Source organism: Sardina pilchardus, chromosome 11 (assembly GCF_963854185.1).
Source record: "Sardina pilchardus chromosome 11, fSarPil1.1, whole genome shotgun sequence".
Taxonomy (NCBI): domain Eukaryota; kingdom Metazoa; phylum Chordata; class Actinopteri; order Clupeiformes; family Clupeidae; genus Sardina; species Sardina pilchardus.
In genome coordinates, this window is record NC_085004.1 from 17,524,415 (window position 1) to 17,541,666 (window position 17,252).

General features: G+C 42.4%; 1 protein-coding gene across 3 annotated transcripts in view; it reads left to right on the forward strand.

Annotated features, from left to right (window-relative positions):
• The window catches only part of phkb (phosphorylase kinase, beta), an 84,587-nt gene extending 72,603 nt beyond the window's left edge, over window positions 1-11,984 (forward strand). For 2 of the 3 annotated variants that reach the window (XM_062549753.1, XM_062549755.1), the window contains 14 exons: window positions 757-861; window positions 1,120-1,202; window positions 1,321-1,411; window positions 2,157-2,215; window positions 2,405-2,567; window positions 2,792-2,873; window positions 3,429-3,486; window positions 3,882-3,972; window positions 7,850-8,046; window positions 8,268-8,402; window positions 9,072-9,201; window positions 10,438-10,545; window positions 10,711-10,842; window positions 11,183-11,984. In XM_062549753.1, the coding sequence (XP_062405737.1) occupies window positions 757-861; window positions 1,120-1,202; window positions 1,321-1,411; window positions 2,157-2,215; window positions 2,405-2,567; window positions 2,792-2,873; window positions 3,429-3,486; window positions 3,882-3,972; window positions 7,850-8,046; window positions 8,268-8,402; window positions 9,072-9,201; window positions 10,438-10,545; window positions 10,711-10,842; window positions 11,183-11,320 (1,572 nt within the window). In that variant the 3' untranslated portion in view covers window positions 11,321-11,984. Of the gene's footprint in view, window positions 1-756; window positions 862-1,119; window positions 1,203-1,320; window positions 1,412-2,156; window positions 2,216-2,404; window positions 2,568-2,791; window positions 2,874-3,428; window positions 3,487-3,881; window positions 3,973-6,058; window positions 6,150-7,849; window positions 8,047-8,267; window positions 8,403-9,071; window positions 9,202-10,437; window positions 10,546-10,710; window positions 10,843-11,182 lie in introns of all 3 variants that reach the window. The other variant, XM_062549754.1, reaches the window with a different exon arrangement.
• The last annotated feature ends 5,268 nt before the right edge of the window (window positions 11,985-17,252 follow it).

The window sequence follows — 17,252 nt, forward strand, 5'->3', positions numbered from 1 at the left end:
GCGTGATATGACCGCGGGGAGCCGTCGCGCCGCTCCTCCACCCAAAATGCTCCTGCGGCACCACCGTACACACCGGCACGTCTCACTTTAGAGGTGTTGAGAGTGGCTCCAGATGGCTTTGGGCTTGATGCAGTGGTCACGCTAATTCTCTCTCATTTGCGTTGCGTTACGCTGTGCTTTCTGTAACGAGCTCAGATGGCGAGATTAAACATTTACCTGGAGATTAGCGCGGCTCTGATTGGTATGCTTAGCGCCGGCTGGCGTTTGGTGTGCTTTTTGGAAGTCGGCTATTAAACGGGCTGATTGTTTTTGCAAACAGAGGTGGCAGGACGGACGGATAGATGAGTCCGGCCCATCATTCCCTTTAAAACATCACCTCGGCTAATGCCCGTTTGCAGAGATTTACCTGCCAGGAGCAATCATCATCACTGGCGTGTGTGTGTGTGTGTGTGTGTGTGTGCGCATTTGTGTGTGTGTGTGTGTGTGTGTGTGTGTGTTTATGTATGCGTGTCTGCGTGTGTTTGTCAGAACCAGTTTTTATAGTCATTAGTGCAAAATGGTGTGTGCATGCATTTTGGACATGTGTGTGTGTGTGTGTGTGTGTGTGTGTGAGAGTGACATTGTGAGTGTGTTGTTTATCCCTGAATCGATGACTTCTTTTACGACCTGTCCAAGGTAATGTATAAGGCTGCAGCTCAATGTCATCCGTCTTGTGTTGTACGCATGGGATAATGAACTATGTCTGCCCTCCCATAGACGTATCGCATCTTGGGAAAGACTGTGGTGTGCTACCCCATCGTCTTTGACCTGAGCGATTTCTACCTGTCCCAAGACGTCATGCTGCTGATCGATGACATCAAGGTGAGCAGACTCGTTCGAGTTTATTCGCTCTCAGGCCCTAGGCTTTAAATTACGGCATGTTTTAGTTAACACAGCAATGCATGAAATTAATTGTTGTCATGTGAGAAGTCTGATTCCATAAAACCAGATGATTTAAACTCATGGTTTAGCTAGAGTAAAGTGGCTTTTAAAGTGGTGTGTGTGTGTGTGTGTGTGTGTGTGTGTTTGTGTGTTTGTGTGTGTGTGTGTGTGTGTGTGTGCACATACATTTGAGTGCAGAACACACTGCAGTTCACCAAGCAGTGCTGGAAGATGAAGGGCCGACCCCTCGTCCTAGTCCTGATCAGGGAGGACAACATCAAGTGAGTCTTAATAACACACATACAATACTGAAGTGGACACACAAGCCCCATGCTGAGTTTATGTGCTCCATAACAGCTACTAATATTTGTCTTATGTATATTCATTGTTTTCCACTAGGGGGAGCCGTTTCAATCCAATTCTGGACATGCTGGCATCTTTCAAGAAGGGGAACATTGGAGGGGTCAAAGTTCATGTAGATAGACTTCAGGTAAGCACAGTTTTGATTTTCTCATTGATATTTAGTGAAGTGTGTTCCAGAACCTTTTCACATGTACTCTGCTGAGTGCTAAGATTTTACCACGTACAAATTAGATCATGTTCTAAAATCAATCTTTTTAAAAAGTGACTGAACTGAAACAACAATGTGTGAGTTTGAAACATATAACTTTGTCTGTGTGTTTCTACTTTAACACGTGAAAGGTGGTTTAACACCACACAAGCGCTGTCTGTGCTTTTTGTGCCGTGCTTAGACAGATGAAGGTTAGAGCCCCCCTTACCCCTCCAGGCACAAAGCAGAGACTAGAAAAGAGAGAGAGAGAGAGAGAGAGATGATAAAGAGATAGAGAAAAAGAGCGAGAGCTTTCTTGCCAGCCGCCCTCTGTGGCCTGAGTGGCCTTGTCTTCTCAGCTTGCTGAGGATGAAAGTCGTCTGACTGGCAGGAGTCAGAACCTGGCCTTTATCTTCCAACTCCATCTCTTTTACTCTCTCTCTCTCACACACACACACACACACACACACACACACACACACACACACACACACAGCCGTGTCTTTTTATTTCATGTCTAGCATCATCTGTGATCCCTCCTCTTAGTCTGCGTTTCCCTGTCAACGCTATTAGTCTGTCTAGCTCGCTCTCTCTGTCTCCTACTTTTTACATGCTGTGTCACTGCTGTTTCCATTGTTGTTTTGTTGTGATCCAATGACTTGACACTCTGCATGTGATCTTCTAGACTCTGATATCAGGGGCTGTGACTGAACAACTGGACTTCCTGCGTGTGAACGAAGCAGAGTAAGCCATCTCTTTTGAACAGACCTACATCTGTGTGTGTGTGTGTGTGTGTGTGTGTGTAGTAGGGAAAGTAGTGTCATCGAAATGCAAAAAATAAATCAATTAAACAGATTAAGTATGAAGTATATTGGATGTGACATTGAAAGATATGGTTGTGAGAGGTTTAGATGATACCCTATGCCTTGCCAGGATCACCGAGTTTAAGAGTTTTGAGGAGCTGGAGCTGCCCAAGCACTCCAAGGTGAAGCGTCAGACAAGCACGCCCAATGCCTCGGACCTGGAGCAACAGCCGGACATCAACATGGACGAGTGGCGCCACAAATCTACTCAGGAAATCATACAGAAATTCCATGTATGCCATCTCTCTCTTTCTCTTTCCCTATCTCTCTCTCTCTCTCTCTCTCTCTCTCTCTCTCACCCTCTCTCTCTCTCTCTCTCTCTGTTTGTTTGTTTGTTTGTTCAGTTGTAGTACATTTCATGTTTGCAGTGTCAGACTGCATTCACCCAGTGGCCTCTTCCATCCAATGCCTTCTGTTGTGTATTCAGCGTTTCTCTGATTTGTTGTCCATCCCACAGGATTGTGACTGCCTGACCAGTCAAGCCCAGCTGGCCAGCGTTCTCCTCCAGAAGGAAGGTCCACAGTTTATTGCTAACGATGGTACGCGACACCAGGATCTGCCATGTTGAATACATATATTGTGAATAGAACTGTAATATACATTTCCCGTCTGTCCTCCTCAAACGTTTGAATTCTCCTTGCACTGTAGATAGGGATGCAGGATGACCCGATGATTCATAATCTAGCCGCTAGCCTTATGAACAACTCTACATTAAGACTAGTCCTGAGGGTAACATGTTTTGTAATGTGAAATTAGCTTGCGTATAGTTTTCAAACCAGTAACTTTTAAGTATGGTGAAACACCCATAGTTGATAGGCATGAACTAAGGACCACAGTGGTTTTACAAAGCTGAGATCAAGCAGAATGCTGAGATTCTAGCTTGCCAATGAGTATTGAACTAATGACTGGATTGTGGCCAGTAGCAACCATCCATGTAGAACTAGTATTGGCAGTAAATGACCTGGCTCAAAGTGTTGCGTAAAGAAGTCAATTAGCCATAGAGTTGAAAGGAGGGTTAGACTGAATATGAGTCCATGTTCTTGTGCTGCATGAGTGGACTGCCGATGTTAACTCGCTCGTCTGTGTGTCTGCAGAGAACCTGAAGGACGAGCTGGAGAGGATCTATCGTAGAGCCGGGAGCAGGAAGCTTTGGTCAGAGTTCCTCTCCCCTTCACCCATCGCTCAGTCGTCACTCTCTCGCTCACCCTGTCACTGTCACTCTCACACATGTTGTCACAAAACAAGTACCACTGTCCACTGCCACAACACCACAATTATGTTTCCCTGTTTTTAAGTGTTTCATGTGTTCCGTAGCTCAGTAACATTTGAGATGACTAAGATGAATATTCTTATACATCTTAGATCAAATTTCAAAATGTTTAACTGCACACATGCATTGAAGGAAATGGAATCATACTGAATTCAAGAACCCTTCCCCCCACACCATGTCACACGTTTGGTGTTTGTATCTCTGTATGATTACGAGCCCATACTGATCCTCCTCCCCTGCCTCACCCCCCACCCCACCCCCACCCCCTTTTGTTTAGGCTGGCGGTGCGTTCCGCTGCGGCCATAATCGAGAAGTGTGCCAGCTCTATAGCTCCTCATATCACAACCATATTGGTCAATGGCAAGCAGGTAAATAGGCAGTGTTGACTCGCGTGGGTCGCTGCATGTGCTTGGCCATTCTTCGTTAACACTCAGACATGTCGCCGAGACACTGGGTTTGCCATTAACTGGAAGAGTGGCTGCTTCACTCATCCATCCTGGCAGACATCCTTAAAGGGAGCTGATCCACTTCCCACTCCCTTTCCTACTCACGTAATTCTTTCGTTATGTTGTTGTTGTCGTCGTTCTTGTCGTTCTTGTTGTTGTTGTTGTTGTTGTTGTTTTGGCAGTCTGTCAGTGTCAGTGATTCTGTTTTATGTCTCACGTCCAGAAAGCTGATGGACCAAAGGGCAGTTTTAGAGCTCTTTTTTAAAGACCAATAGTACCTCAGGGCCCATATAACAAAGGGCACTTATATTATGACTGAGGAGTGTGCTGTCAAGTAACTGAAACCCCTGAAAGTGAACAGTGAAAATCCACCCGAAGTAGATTTTACCGATCAATTGGTCGTGGTAGAATGAGCTTCATTACCATGTATTTTAGTTCTTCAAAGGGAACCAAAGTAACATTGTTCTCAGATTAGTCACTGGTGAAAGTAGCGTCATATCTGGCCATAACATGAAACAGGCATGTGATTTGCACACCTATGGCTGGCAATTTGTTTACCCTGTTTGTATGGCACACTACAGTAGCATTTGATGATTGATGACTAAATCTGAATATGAATCTAAATGTGATACAAGTGTGCACAACAACTCTTGTCCTGTGCCATCCAGCACTCAGGACATTTTTGGGGGAATTTTAACTTGGCATGACACTGACTCGTGTTCAGTGTACAAATATATATACAAATTACATGCGCATATCTCTTTGCAACATTTGCCTATCAAGGTAGTTGCACTCAAGCAACAGGGCCAAAGAAGACAGTTATCCAGTCATTTATTTTCATGTGTTGATGGCATTCAAAAATGTTATCCTTCTGGGATTTCATTTTTATGAATTAATTCCATTCCTCTTGACAGCCATAGTCAAATGAATTAATTTAACAGTGACATGACTATTCATGTCACTGTCCTAGAAATCCTATTGGTCCAGCAACACTGGTTCTATAATAATGTTGTGTCGGGTTGATGTTTTATGTTCTTAGAATGTTGTTGTGGCGCTTCACTTCTTTCCTTCCCCACAGCCTGTAATCTGTGTTGCCTTCACATGTGTGCAGGCTGCAGCTGTTAATTAGTATGCGTAAAGTCCACTTAATGGCTTTCTCTCGCGCGTGCACGCTCTTTCGCTCACTCTCTGAGGATTTCATTTGTTAACGAAAGATAATTCCAGAGGGCCATTCATGCAGATCATAAATTAGTGAACATTAAAATATGTCCACCACAGACCTATTTAAGAGGGACAATATTTATGTCGGGGGGGATGGGGATTGCCCAAGTCAGGGAAAAGTGGCTCGCAGCAGCTTTTGAATTCCCAAGGCAGTTTTGTCATTCCGAGAGACAGCCTCTCCTGATGGGCAGAGTATTCTCCTGGGAAGGAGACCTGGAATACTAACGACTTCTGTTAGTCTGGGAGGAACTGCACTGTTCATTTGTGACGGTCCTTTATTTAGATCTGAATTTAAATGAGCTGTCTCCCTGTGGTTAAGGACGAATCAGGGCAGTTTATTAGTTAGTTAGTTTGTTTGTTTCCTCTTTACATTCAGCCAAGTCGGTGTGAACGTTCAGAAGGTTTCTTTCTTTCTTTCTTTCTATCTTTCCATTTCTGAGACAGTAGTGATAGCATTAACAGTAGTGTACTGCACTGCTCAAGACCGTCATGTTAAACTCAATTTGTGAAAGCGTGACGGCACACACTGACCAGATACGATCTCATAAACTAGATCAGAGTCATACAAACACCAGCAAACCTTTCTAATGTCCATATAGCATACATTTGTTTGATTTGAACAATCACTACTATTTCATGTTGTTGTAACCACACTCACAAGTACATGCGTAGATCCAATCTGATGTGAATAATATTGATCTTATTTTTATTTGGCATTGTCTAACAGTCCTTGCCCCCAGGTAGTGTCGGTGCCCTCTATAAGTATTTTTATGTTTTTGTTTGCCAGGTCTGTTGTGCGATTGGCGGCCAGTCTCTTAACTAAGCTAGTGGACAGCCTTGCCCCCAGTATTACTAGTATTTTAGTACATAGCAAGCAGGTGAGTACAATCACTAAGATTGGGGCCAATCTTTACATTGACTTTAACTAATTGACCCAAAATCCAATGCATTTTATACCGTGGGCTTTATGATGATGATGTATTTTAATGTTCACTGATCATTCCAGTCAATTGCAGCACTCAAACGGTATGAATGTAACCACTCTGTCTAGTGGTTCAAGACAGGTTCCTCTTCCTATTGATCAATTAGTCCTAGATGTTTTTGGCCAGTGGCATGCTTTCTTTCATGACATACTGTAGCTCACCTATTGTGCTGTGGCCTTGCAGCTAAGCTAAGCTTTTTTGCTATCATTCTCTCTGGTGATGCTAACACTTTGTGATATTTGATAGCCCTTCGGCTTGCCTTGCAGTAACAAGAATGAGGCATCTTAAAGGAACACACCAACAGTTTGGGAAATTACCTTATGCGCTATCTCTTTCAGATTTAGATGAGATGATAAATACCCCTCTTGCCTCTGTGCGTGCAGTAACTCAGTGTGGTGCACCAACGTTAGCCTAGCCTAGCTTAGCATAGCTCATTGAGGGGGTTGGAACCAACTAACCTATTGTTTCCAAAAGTGACAAAAGAATTCCCAACATTTTCCCATTTACATGTTGTGTCTTGTAGTTGCAATATATACAAATACCGATGTAAAACGAGACAGTCATTTTCTACGAGTGCAAATCACTCTGCCCAGGTATAGTAGCAGTGCTTCACCTGAATTAGCATATACATACTGAAAATCCCTGTTGTTACTTCTGTAAATCCCAAGTAGCAGAGATGAGAAGGGTATATATCATCTTATCTTATTCTGGGGAACTGGCGAGTAAGCTAACTTCTCGAAATGTTAGTGTGTTCCTTTATGCGTTGTTTAGTGTTGTTATTTTTTAACAGTTTTGAAGATTGCTCCTCAACAAATATTAAATCCTAACAGTTGCCCCACCTCTTTTTCCAATGTCACCCTTTGCCACCACTCACTGATCCTGGGTGTACGCGATAGTTATTGTGGCATTGTAGTTCAGAACCTACAGTAGTGGCATGGGTCTGTATATAGATTGTTGCTCAGGAGTGTGATTGCAGAGTGGCAGATTTGAGGTGGAGACAGGTCATCAGCTTTATAAAACAGTAGACTGCCTTGCCAGGGATGTTTGTGGTTGATAGCCTGCACCCTTTGCCACTCTTCATTATGAAATGGGCTGCTGCTTACTCACATGAGCTACATGGCAGTAATGGACCCCAGGGTGGAGGAAGAACAATATAGGAATGTCAACAGGCCCAAGAGAACGAGAAGACTTGCCTCCTCAATTGAGTATTAATGAACAAAGTCTTCATTTGCCTCTCATGCTGTTCAACAGAAAAACATGACCTTATTCTGATATAAAGAGAGTAAAAGTAAAAGTAAAAGTAGATTGTGGAGAAACTAGTGTCCTCCAACATCAGGGTGTCCATTTTCTCTAGAGTAGCAAGAATGATAGTGGATAGTCCAAATCACTTTTAGATGATCAGTTTTTACATGATAAACTGTACACTGGTCATGCTTAAGGAGAAGTGAGAAGAGTCCTTCAGATGTCTGATCACCATTGGAATTATTGCGAGGCCCCTAGTACTATGTACTTTGAGTGTACTGAAACATGTTAAGAGTTCATGGTGTTTGTTTTGGGGTGGTGGGGCACCTGTTGTGGGGTGCTGCTCTCGCCAGGTCACGCTGGGGCTCTTTGGGCAAGAGGAGGAGGTGATCTCCAACCCGCTGTCCCCCGGGGTCATCAAGGGGATCATCTACAGCAAGTGCTCCAAGGAGCGCGAGGCCGTGCTGCAGCAGGAGCTGGTCATCCACATCGGCTGGATCATCTCCAACAACCCGGAGCTCTTCCATGGCATGCTCAAGATCCGCATCGGGTGAGCAAGCGCCTTTTGTGTCTTCAGCCTGTGCAGATCGCCTCCCGTGTGTTTGGTAGCACTTTTTGCTAATAACAAGATAGCAAACCATATGGCAATAGCCTTCTGTGTTTTTCGCTAGCACTACTACAGGATGTCAAATATATCACAAAGTACTACTGTATGGCACATATTATTCACTCTCTAATGAGATGTAATATGTGTATTTGAACTTATCCCAGGTGGATTGTTCAGGCTATGAAGCACGAGTTGAAGATCCGCGCAGGGGACATGGCAACCCAGGACATCTACCAGATGTCCCCCAGTGAGGTCAAACAGCTGCTTCTGGACGTGCTCCAGCCGCAGCACACCAGCCGGTAACTCACTGACCAGCTCCATCTTCTACACACAGGAGACATGGCAAGAACATGATAGTGGATAGTCCAACTCACTTTTATAGATGATCAGTTTTTACATGATAAACTGTACACTGGTCATGCTTAAGGAGAAGTGAGAGGAGTCCTTCAGATGTCTTCCATGTCATGTCAGTGAGAGGTTATCAGAGGCCTACGTAGCTCCAGCAGCTTGAGGAAGTGATGCTCCAGGGTTCAGGCCCTTTCACACCAAGTCTCAAATCTCTAAGTTTTAAAACCAAGACTTCAAGGCACGCCGACTTATGGCTACTGGAAGTATATCACACACTGTGTTTACACTTCACACACCTATTTATCACACATTATTTTAAACGGTTACAATGATGTTCATTATTATGCCCATATTTTGTTGACAGAGCTGAATATTATAGGTATGTAGCCTATTAGGCAACTTTATAGCTACCACTTCATGACACCTAAAAACATTTGAATTAACAAGCAATGTCACTGATGCGTTAATAGCCCTCTAGCGTATTTCAACAGCCTGTTTATAAAATTTCACGGCACAACGGTTCAGAACCACTTTTTATTCAATAGTGTGTGTGTGTGGTGTGTGTGTGTGTGTGTGTGTGTGTGTGTGTGTGTGTGTGTGTGTGTGTTTGTGCATTGTAGGTCCTGGTTGCACAGGCGTCAAATCGATGGCGCTCTTAACCGCACGCCACGGGGCTTCTATGATCGCGTGTGGCAGATCCTCGAGAGAACTTGTAATGGCATCAAGGTGGCCGGAGTCCAGCTCCCTCAGGTACTGGTCAGAGTAGCCCATCTGGGGGCAATGCGGGGCATGTGTCTCCTCTGCCATGGGCAGCTATATTGTAGAAAGGCAACAAAAAATCTGCACACGAAGAGCTCCCAAATATACTGTATATTTGTATTTATTTTATGTTTCAGGCTTTTACCGCCCTTCCTTAGACTTTCTTTGTATTTTCTTTGTTAGACTATGTATTTTCAGCTATACTAGCAGTAAACAGATCTTTAATTCAGCTTTTATACATACAGCTTGTGAATCAGGAGATGTGTGGAAGGGAGGAAGTGCTGTTTACATTACATTACATTACATTACATTTGGCTGACACTTTTTAACCAGAGCGACTTACAACATGGTAAAAAAGAACATTGTTAAGCTTTTAAGAGCAATTCCAACAACAATTTTACAACAACAAACAACAACCACAATAAGTGCATCAATGAGTGTAATAAGTGCATCAATGAGTGCAACTGTCCGTAGGATCAGCAAGACCAGTTGTAAGTAGAGCTACTGTATGAGAGGAGATGTTCTCTGAGGAGCTGTTGAAGGTGGTTGGTAAAACGGCACTCGCAGCAGCAGAGGATGCTTCATTTCCTGTGTTAAAAAATAACTCAACTTAAAGGTGAAGTCAGCAATGATGACACATGTTTGTCTATGTTTATGTTCGAATTTATTAACAGACACTTTTGTCTAAAGTAACATACATACAACCAAGGACCAAACGAAACACACCAAAGAGGTAGCTCACCTTTCTCTTCAGTATTGCCAGAGAATTGGGGGACAGGGAGCCCCAACTTTGGTTGTTTCCAGTTCTTGGAGCCTGGGCTGCCTACTCAGACCATATTGAGTTACAGTGTACTCACGGTATGGGTAGGTAGCAGTCATGAGGAGATGATTACTGAATGTGACAAAATGTCATGGGCTTGAAATCACATACTGTACGATCGCTGACTGCGCTGTTAACATTATCAGAATTTGTTTTGTTTTTCAATCCGTCTGTAGTAGTGGTCAAAGAGTAAGTTGTTGAAGACAACTTGGCTGACCATATATTGTATGGAATGTAGCCGGTAGTAGAGCAGACTAGAGTTCATGTGTCAAAAAGTACCACAAGGTAACATTTTCAGCCCTGTGGTAATTTGTAAAGGTATACATTTGTATACATTATACAGAAGTAAACATTTGTATGTCTAGTTTGGAAAGAGTCAGTGGACCTTGTGTGCTCTCATTTTGTAGCAACCCACGCTATCGGACATGACCATGTACGAGATGAACTTCTCCTTGCTTGTTGAGGACATGCTGAAGAACATTGTGTTACCTGAATACAGGCAAATTATTGTGGAGGTAAGAGCACTTATTTGACACCTCGTTATATTGTTTGCTATAATTTGGTCTGAGGTAGTTGACAAGTTCAACTCAAGTAGACAAATGTGTGTGAGACTTCATGTTTTTATGTAATTACTATTTTCTTGAAAAAACTAAACTAAAGTGGTCGACTTTGTGTTGCAGCTTCTGATGGTGGTCTCCATTGTGCTGGAGAGAAATCCAGAGCTGGAGTTCCAGGAGACAGTGGATCTGGACCACCTGGTCAAAGAAGCTTTTGCCGACTTCCAGCGTGACCGCAAGCATGAAGGGAAGCAGGTGTGTACTTATCTGGGCATATAGGTGCTTTCTCTCAACTACCCCATTATTTCTAACAGGGACTAGTGGCCTATCTAAGGCTAGCTTCAGGCTAGCTACAGGCTAACTGAAATAGCCCACTCCAAGTGAATTAAGATAAGCTTACTGGCCAACAGTGTCAAACTGGGTTATTAAACATACAAAGAAGTGAAGGGTATTATCTCTTATCTCATTCTGGGGTAGACGACAAATAAGCTATTTTCTCAAAAAGTTGGCATGTACCTTTAATAAGAAAACACTCCGATATGTCATTGTTCCTCTTGAGCCCTCTTTTTTCTCTCTCTCCCTCTCTCTCCTGCAGGATGGCATGGAGATCTTCTACAACACACCGGCCTTAGGCAAGAGAGGCACATCCAGCTATCTGACTAAGGCTGTTATGATCCAGCTGCTTCAGGGCGATGTTAAACCCAGCAAGGATGACCCTTGTTCTGTTAGCTGAACATGTAGACATTAACGCTAATCCCTGTATTTGGTTAATACCCCGATAGATTTAGTGTGATTGAAAAAGGGTTTTAAGCAATGCTGGCAGTCTTTAAGGTATCAGAAGCCTTGTGTATGATGCATAACATTCAAAGATGTGATGGAATATGCAGGTTACATCGATCCTCAACAAGTAAATGGCAGCAGATTAATGCGGGGATTGATTGTTACTCAGTAGATAGACTGTTACTATCCAGTGAGTCTGTATGTGTTTTATTTCTCTTCTTCTCGTGTCTGAATAGTGAAAATCCTACCGCAGCATTTTCACCTACTGGCATGCAATTGCATGCAGTGAGTAAAGCATGGAGTAACTTCGGTGTTGTGTAACTGATGTTGCTTTAGTTTCTTAACCTGCCATCTTAGTGCCACTCTTTGCCTTTGTTTGACAACTTCACTGTGAGTAACTTTAATATATTTTAAAAGAAGAGGACTGCAGATTGTGCAGATAGCTCAGTCTACTACTGTTTGAATGAATGTTGATCTTTAGTTTTATTGTTTGTGGGTGATCCCTTTCTTATGATATTGCTTTGACAAGTAACATTTTCACAGTTTTGGATCTCAGTCATTGGATCATGTTTTGTTTGAAAAAAATAAATAAACTATCAATGTTATTTACTGTGTGATCCTGCATTTGAATGTGACTTATTGGCCCTTCCAAACACATCCACACATCATTTCTGTTCTGTAAGTAAGCTTAGTGCAAGCTGTGCAGCATTCATTTATGAAAGCCATTGCCAATCAGCTGGATTTAGCAGAAGCGAACGTTCGTGGCAAACATGTTTGTCTGAACAGATACATTTGAACAATTACAGTATAACATTGCATCTCAACAATAGCTCTCTGTCCAAATCCCAACATGTTTGCAGAAAACTACCTGAAATTGCTTGCCAGTGTCTGCAAATGTTGGTGGAAAACTCAAGGCTAACAGAAAACTGTTTGCAAGCGCTCGCCTGATTGCCAATTTGAACACACCTCAGGTTTACATCCGGTTTTTGGCTTAGGCCATAGGCTATGACATAACATACAGTAGTTGTGTTCAGAACTGATATGGACAATTTGAATATCCACCATTCATGTGAATGACTAAGTGATCATATTTTTTTCCACATTGTCTTTGAAACCTTTGTTGGGCTTTGCTAAATTAATGTATCTCAAATTCATTTCTTTTTTGTTGCACTTCCCTGGTAAACATTATTAAATCCAACACATTAGGCAGAAATGAGTGCACTTGCTCCTCCGCCAGCGTAATGAAGGTGATTGAGGATTTAATCTTGGTTCATCTCGTATGAAAGTAATACCATGCCATAAAAGTTAATTGGGTGTCTTTGCTTGGCAGGAGTCAAGCGGGTTTAATAGCTAATCTATCTTTAGCCTGAGGATGTCAGAGTATCGTCTTTCATTTCTCCTCTCTTTATTTGCCGTCAGTCACACTATATGCCTTTCTTTCACTCAGTCTATAGCCTGCATGCAGTCATGCTCAGTGTGTATATTACCTACAGTAGCACATTTCAGATTGATCTGCTTGGATATTCTGTGTGTGATTAACACAAATGCTGTATAGAGGTCCAAAACAACAGTGCAACAAAATGTAGCCATCTGTGTTGCTAAACTTTTTTTTATTGTTATTTATTTTTTTTTTTCAATTTACCGTTTGGGGGGCGGGGGGGATTCATCAAGTCATAATATCCACCAAAAATGCCTTAAAAACCTTTTTACTTTTTCTAAAAACACAAACAGTTGTATCTGGACAAAGAGCACTCTCTGCGTTGACAACACAGAGATAGAGGTAGAGTGTACAGGCAAAGGCAGGTACCGTGACAGGCAAAGGCAGGTACTGGCTTTTTGGAAATTACCGCACTGATTTGAAGTCAAGTATGAACTTCTCCTCAAAAGTTAGGAGCGTGGTTAACATTAGAGGTGCTATTATTTTGTATAATCCCAGAGCCTGGTACCAGTGGTGTCAGTCAAGTTGTATGGCAAACTATTTGTTTTCTCAGCGGGAGCCAAGACATTTATAAGACACATTGTGTGAAGTTTCTTGACTCATTTTGGCAAGATGCCGTGTAATAAGCGGGATGATGTCCGCTGGTCATTATCGGAAAATAAGTTGGGACTGTTGGGATTTATGGCGGGTTGACTTGGTCCCCCTGCCCATCCCAGTAGGGGTCGGGTTGGTTCCAGTCAGCCTTCCAATGGGGTCTTTCTCCTGGTCCCATCTGACAGGCCCGGGACCTCTATTTCCTCTCCCCTCCCCTTCCTTTTGGGTCTTGTGGGAGCAGGTGTCGGAGGTGAGGGTTTTTCATTTTTGGGCTACAGGCTCCAACCTTCTAGCACATACTGTATCTAATTCTATTGAGAGATCATTCTGCCCATTTTACTATTTGTGCTAGCTACAAGTACCAAGTACGCCTAAATCAACTGACAGGTCTCCTATCTATCTCTCTGTTCCATTGAAATAGAGAAATATGACTAGAAACTATAGATAACATGAGTATTATCATGATTTTCTATGAAGCTGCTTTAGGATATAGACACCCAAACAAGCCAAACAACAGATCAAGTCTGTATCAGTATGCTCTGTTTGGCCATGGCAGTAACACCCCCTGGAATTAATGGATCATTGTTAATGACTCAACTCCTACACAACATTGGCTAATGAACGCCAAAATCCATAACGCCCAACCGTGTGCAGTGGAGTAGCCAACCAAGCAGGAATGGAAAGGGCCATAAAATATGTTGCTACTTGATTTCCCTTTGGAAGACAGAAAGGGTTGGTCATAAGGGAACAAACGAGAGGGCAACTGAAATCTGAAAGTAATGCCCTTTCTAGCATGATCAAGATATTTTGAGATGTTTTGGAGTTGCATTGAGTTGATATAAGAGTCAATGAGTCAGTACATATTCAGTGAATTGCACAATGAATTCAAACACAGTTTTGCATTTAGGTATTAAGATTACTTTAGTTTAGCTTACATGTCAGCTCTTGTCTTGTATTTGGCAGATAGGCAACTTCCATCATTAGAATACAGGGGATACAAGGATATTTATTTGTCACATGCATATGATGACTAAAGTTAAGAATGCAGCAAAACTGTCAGTTCCTTTGCCTGTTGTGCATATGGGGGGGGGGGGGGGATAAGTGCAAAAAGCATATATCAGTTATGATTACAATGATGAACCTCTCTTTAAACATATTCTAACAACAACAGTGGCTACACTACTACTACTTCTACTACTAATCATAATAATAATGGTAGCATAAATGTTACAAAAGCAGAAGCAAAGCAGATATATTCATGGGGTGGTCTGGTCCAGCCCATAGCACTAGTGCATAGTCTGAGCAATTAGTAGGAAAGTGTGTTTACCTGTACCTAATATATCATAATAGAAAGCTTCAAGATTTCCATATTGAAATATCTAAGGATACTGTATGTATCAACATGCATTTGTGACAGAATTTTAACAAAATAATATATTTTCCGCAGATATGACAGCCATTTGAACACTGGACCTATAAAATTTGTGTCCAATAAGGCAGCACTCTCCAACCCATATCCCACTGCAGAATACCTAAGCAATATCACAGTGTACAGCAAACTAGACAACACCACTTTAAGGTGTCTGACTGCTTCCCAGTGATCTTTCGGAGCTTTGAAAAAGTTGTCGCGATGAACAAGCGTATAAAAATGGATTCACACAACTATTGAGAAATGTGAAACTTTTGACGACAATGTGGCCTGAGTCCCAAAAGCTCATGATTTTGCTTGACACGGATGGATTAGTGGATTTCAAGGCAATTGCTACTATCTCCACAATGTTTATCACATGAACAGGGATCCACAACATCACAAAAGTCACCACAATGGCCGTCACCAGTTTGGTCAGTCTGTGGTTGCTGAAGAAGGCTGTCTGGTTGACCTCCTTATGGAGGCAGTAGTAAGATCTCACCATGATGGAGAACGGAAGAACAAACCCCAGCAAAACCTCAAATAAAATGATGAGTAGATTCTTCTGATCTGAACTGGTTCGTGTGCAGTGCTTCTGTTCCTCCGCTACATCTGCGTTTGAAGTACCTGGACTGGAGAGAATAAATGCAAGTGTCCACAGACAGAGGAGCAGAATCTTCTCTCCTTTCCTGCCCAGCTTGGCCCACTGGTTTCGGTGCAGAACCATCAGGTACCTCTGAATGCTCATCAGAGTCACAGTTAAGATACTACAGTACATACTGGTAAGGATGAGGAAGAACAGGAGCTTGCAGAGAATACGGCCCAATGTCCAGTCAAAGTTCATATTGTAGATAAACCCCAGCAAAGTGGTTAAACATAGGATATCAGAAACAGCCAGATTCAGCATCAGATGCAGAGTGAAGTTGTCCTTCTTGAAGTGGCGAAGGATGAACACTACAACAAAGATGTTTCCGGGGATACCCAGTAGACAACAGAAACTTAACAATCCAGTACTGACCTGCTTTGATACATAAGTGCTGGTTATGTTTGGGTTGAAATAGTTTGGCCTGTCCATGTTACCCTCAAGATGCCTTGATGCAAAAATGTGACAGAGGGATGAACACGAGAACAAAGTGGAGAATTATATCATGCCCGTCACCACAACTTACCTCTGTGAGGCAATGAACACCAACCAGAAGACACACAGGAAGGATATGAAGAAAGGGTTGGGTTGGAAGAAAGGGCCAATGAGGTTGCTCAAAGATCACAGTCTCAACTAAGTGTACCGCAAGAGTGGTACAAAATATGACCACCTAGTGTTGCCATGTACTTTCTGAGGAGAATGAAGCACGCTTCTCAACTTCTCTCCATTCTTATACTCCTGCAATTCCTTGCAAACCGCAAATGTTAGCACGCTCTTCCTGAGCTGTGCAATGAGCGTAGAAACTCAAGTCTTTGCTCATATATATGAACATTTCACAGATGTTTACATTTTGTACAAAAACATGTAATAAAGCCACACTCTGACCATATTCACAAGGTCACATGTGCATACAGATGTACAGATGTGGATACATATTTTCATCTGCGTGTCACCAAAGTATCTGCTGTCTGTTGACATATGGAAGAAGTGCACAAGTACACTTCTGTCATTTTGCAACATCGGTCATATTACGCATCACTGTGCTGTACGGGGGAGTATGTTATAGAAGTGTAGTATAAACCATCATTACCATCACTGGCACTGCATATTCTCACTAAATCTTGATAACGTTTAATGTACTAAAATGTTTGCTTACTCTTTGAAATCATCAATAATGCTGCTGCTCTCTGTCTTACACCCTGAAGACAACTATATTAGTGGAACACTCTCCCTACTCAACTAAATTCATGCACAAATATAATAATGATAATAATAACTAGATATGACCGCCGCTTAGTTCTGCACATTCTCTCAACAAAAATAAATGATGTGTGTCAACTTGTCTGTATCTCCTATTTGTGCAAATTATATGCCTTCTACTTTTGCAGCTCATGTGTACTGTATATGAGTGCATGTGTGAGTTTGCTTTTGTGTATAAGAGTGTGTGTGTCTGTGTGCGTGCATACGTACTGTATGTGTGTGTGTGTGTGTGGGAGCGTGTGTGTACAGTATGTGCGTACGTCTGTGTGTGAGTATGACAGTATCATCCCCCTCGCTCAATAGCACCATCTACAGGCCGATGGGTATACACTAAATGTAAACATATATTAATTTATTTTATAGCCCCCCATGGATGAAATCCTACAAAACTTGGCATGCTCCCACATGAAATTTGCTGCAGTTCATAGCATTTCATCTGAAGATGGGGGCAATTAAAGCAATATGATATTGCATTTTAATTTTTTAACATGGGGATGCAAATTACAAATGACAAGATAAGTTGATGCAGGCCCCTGATACCA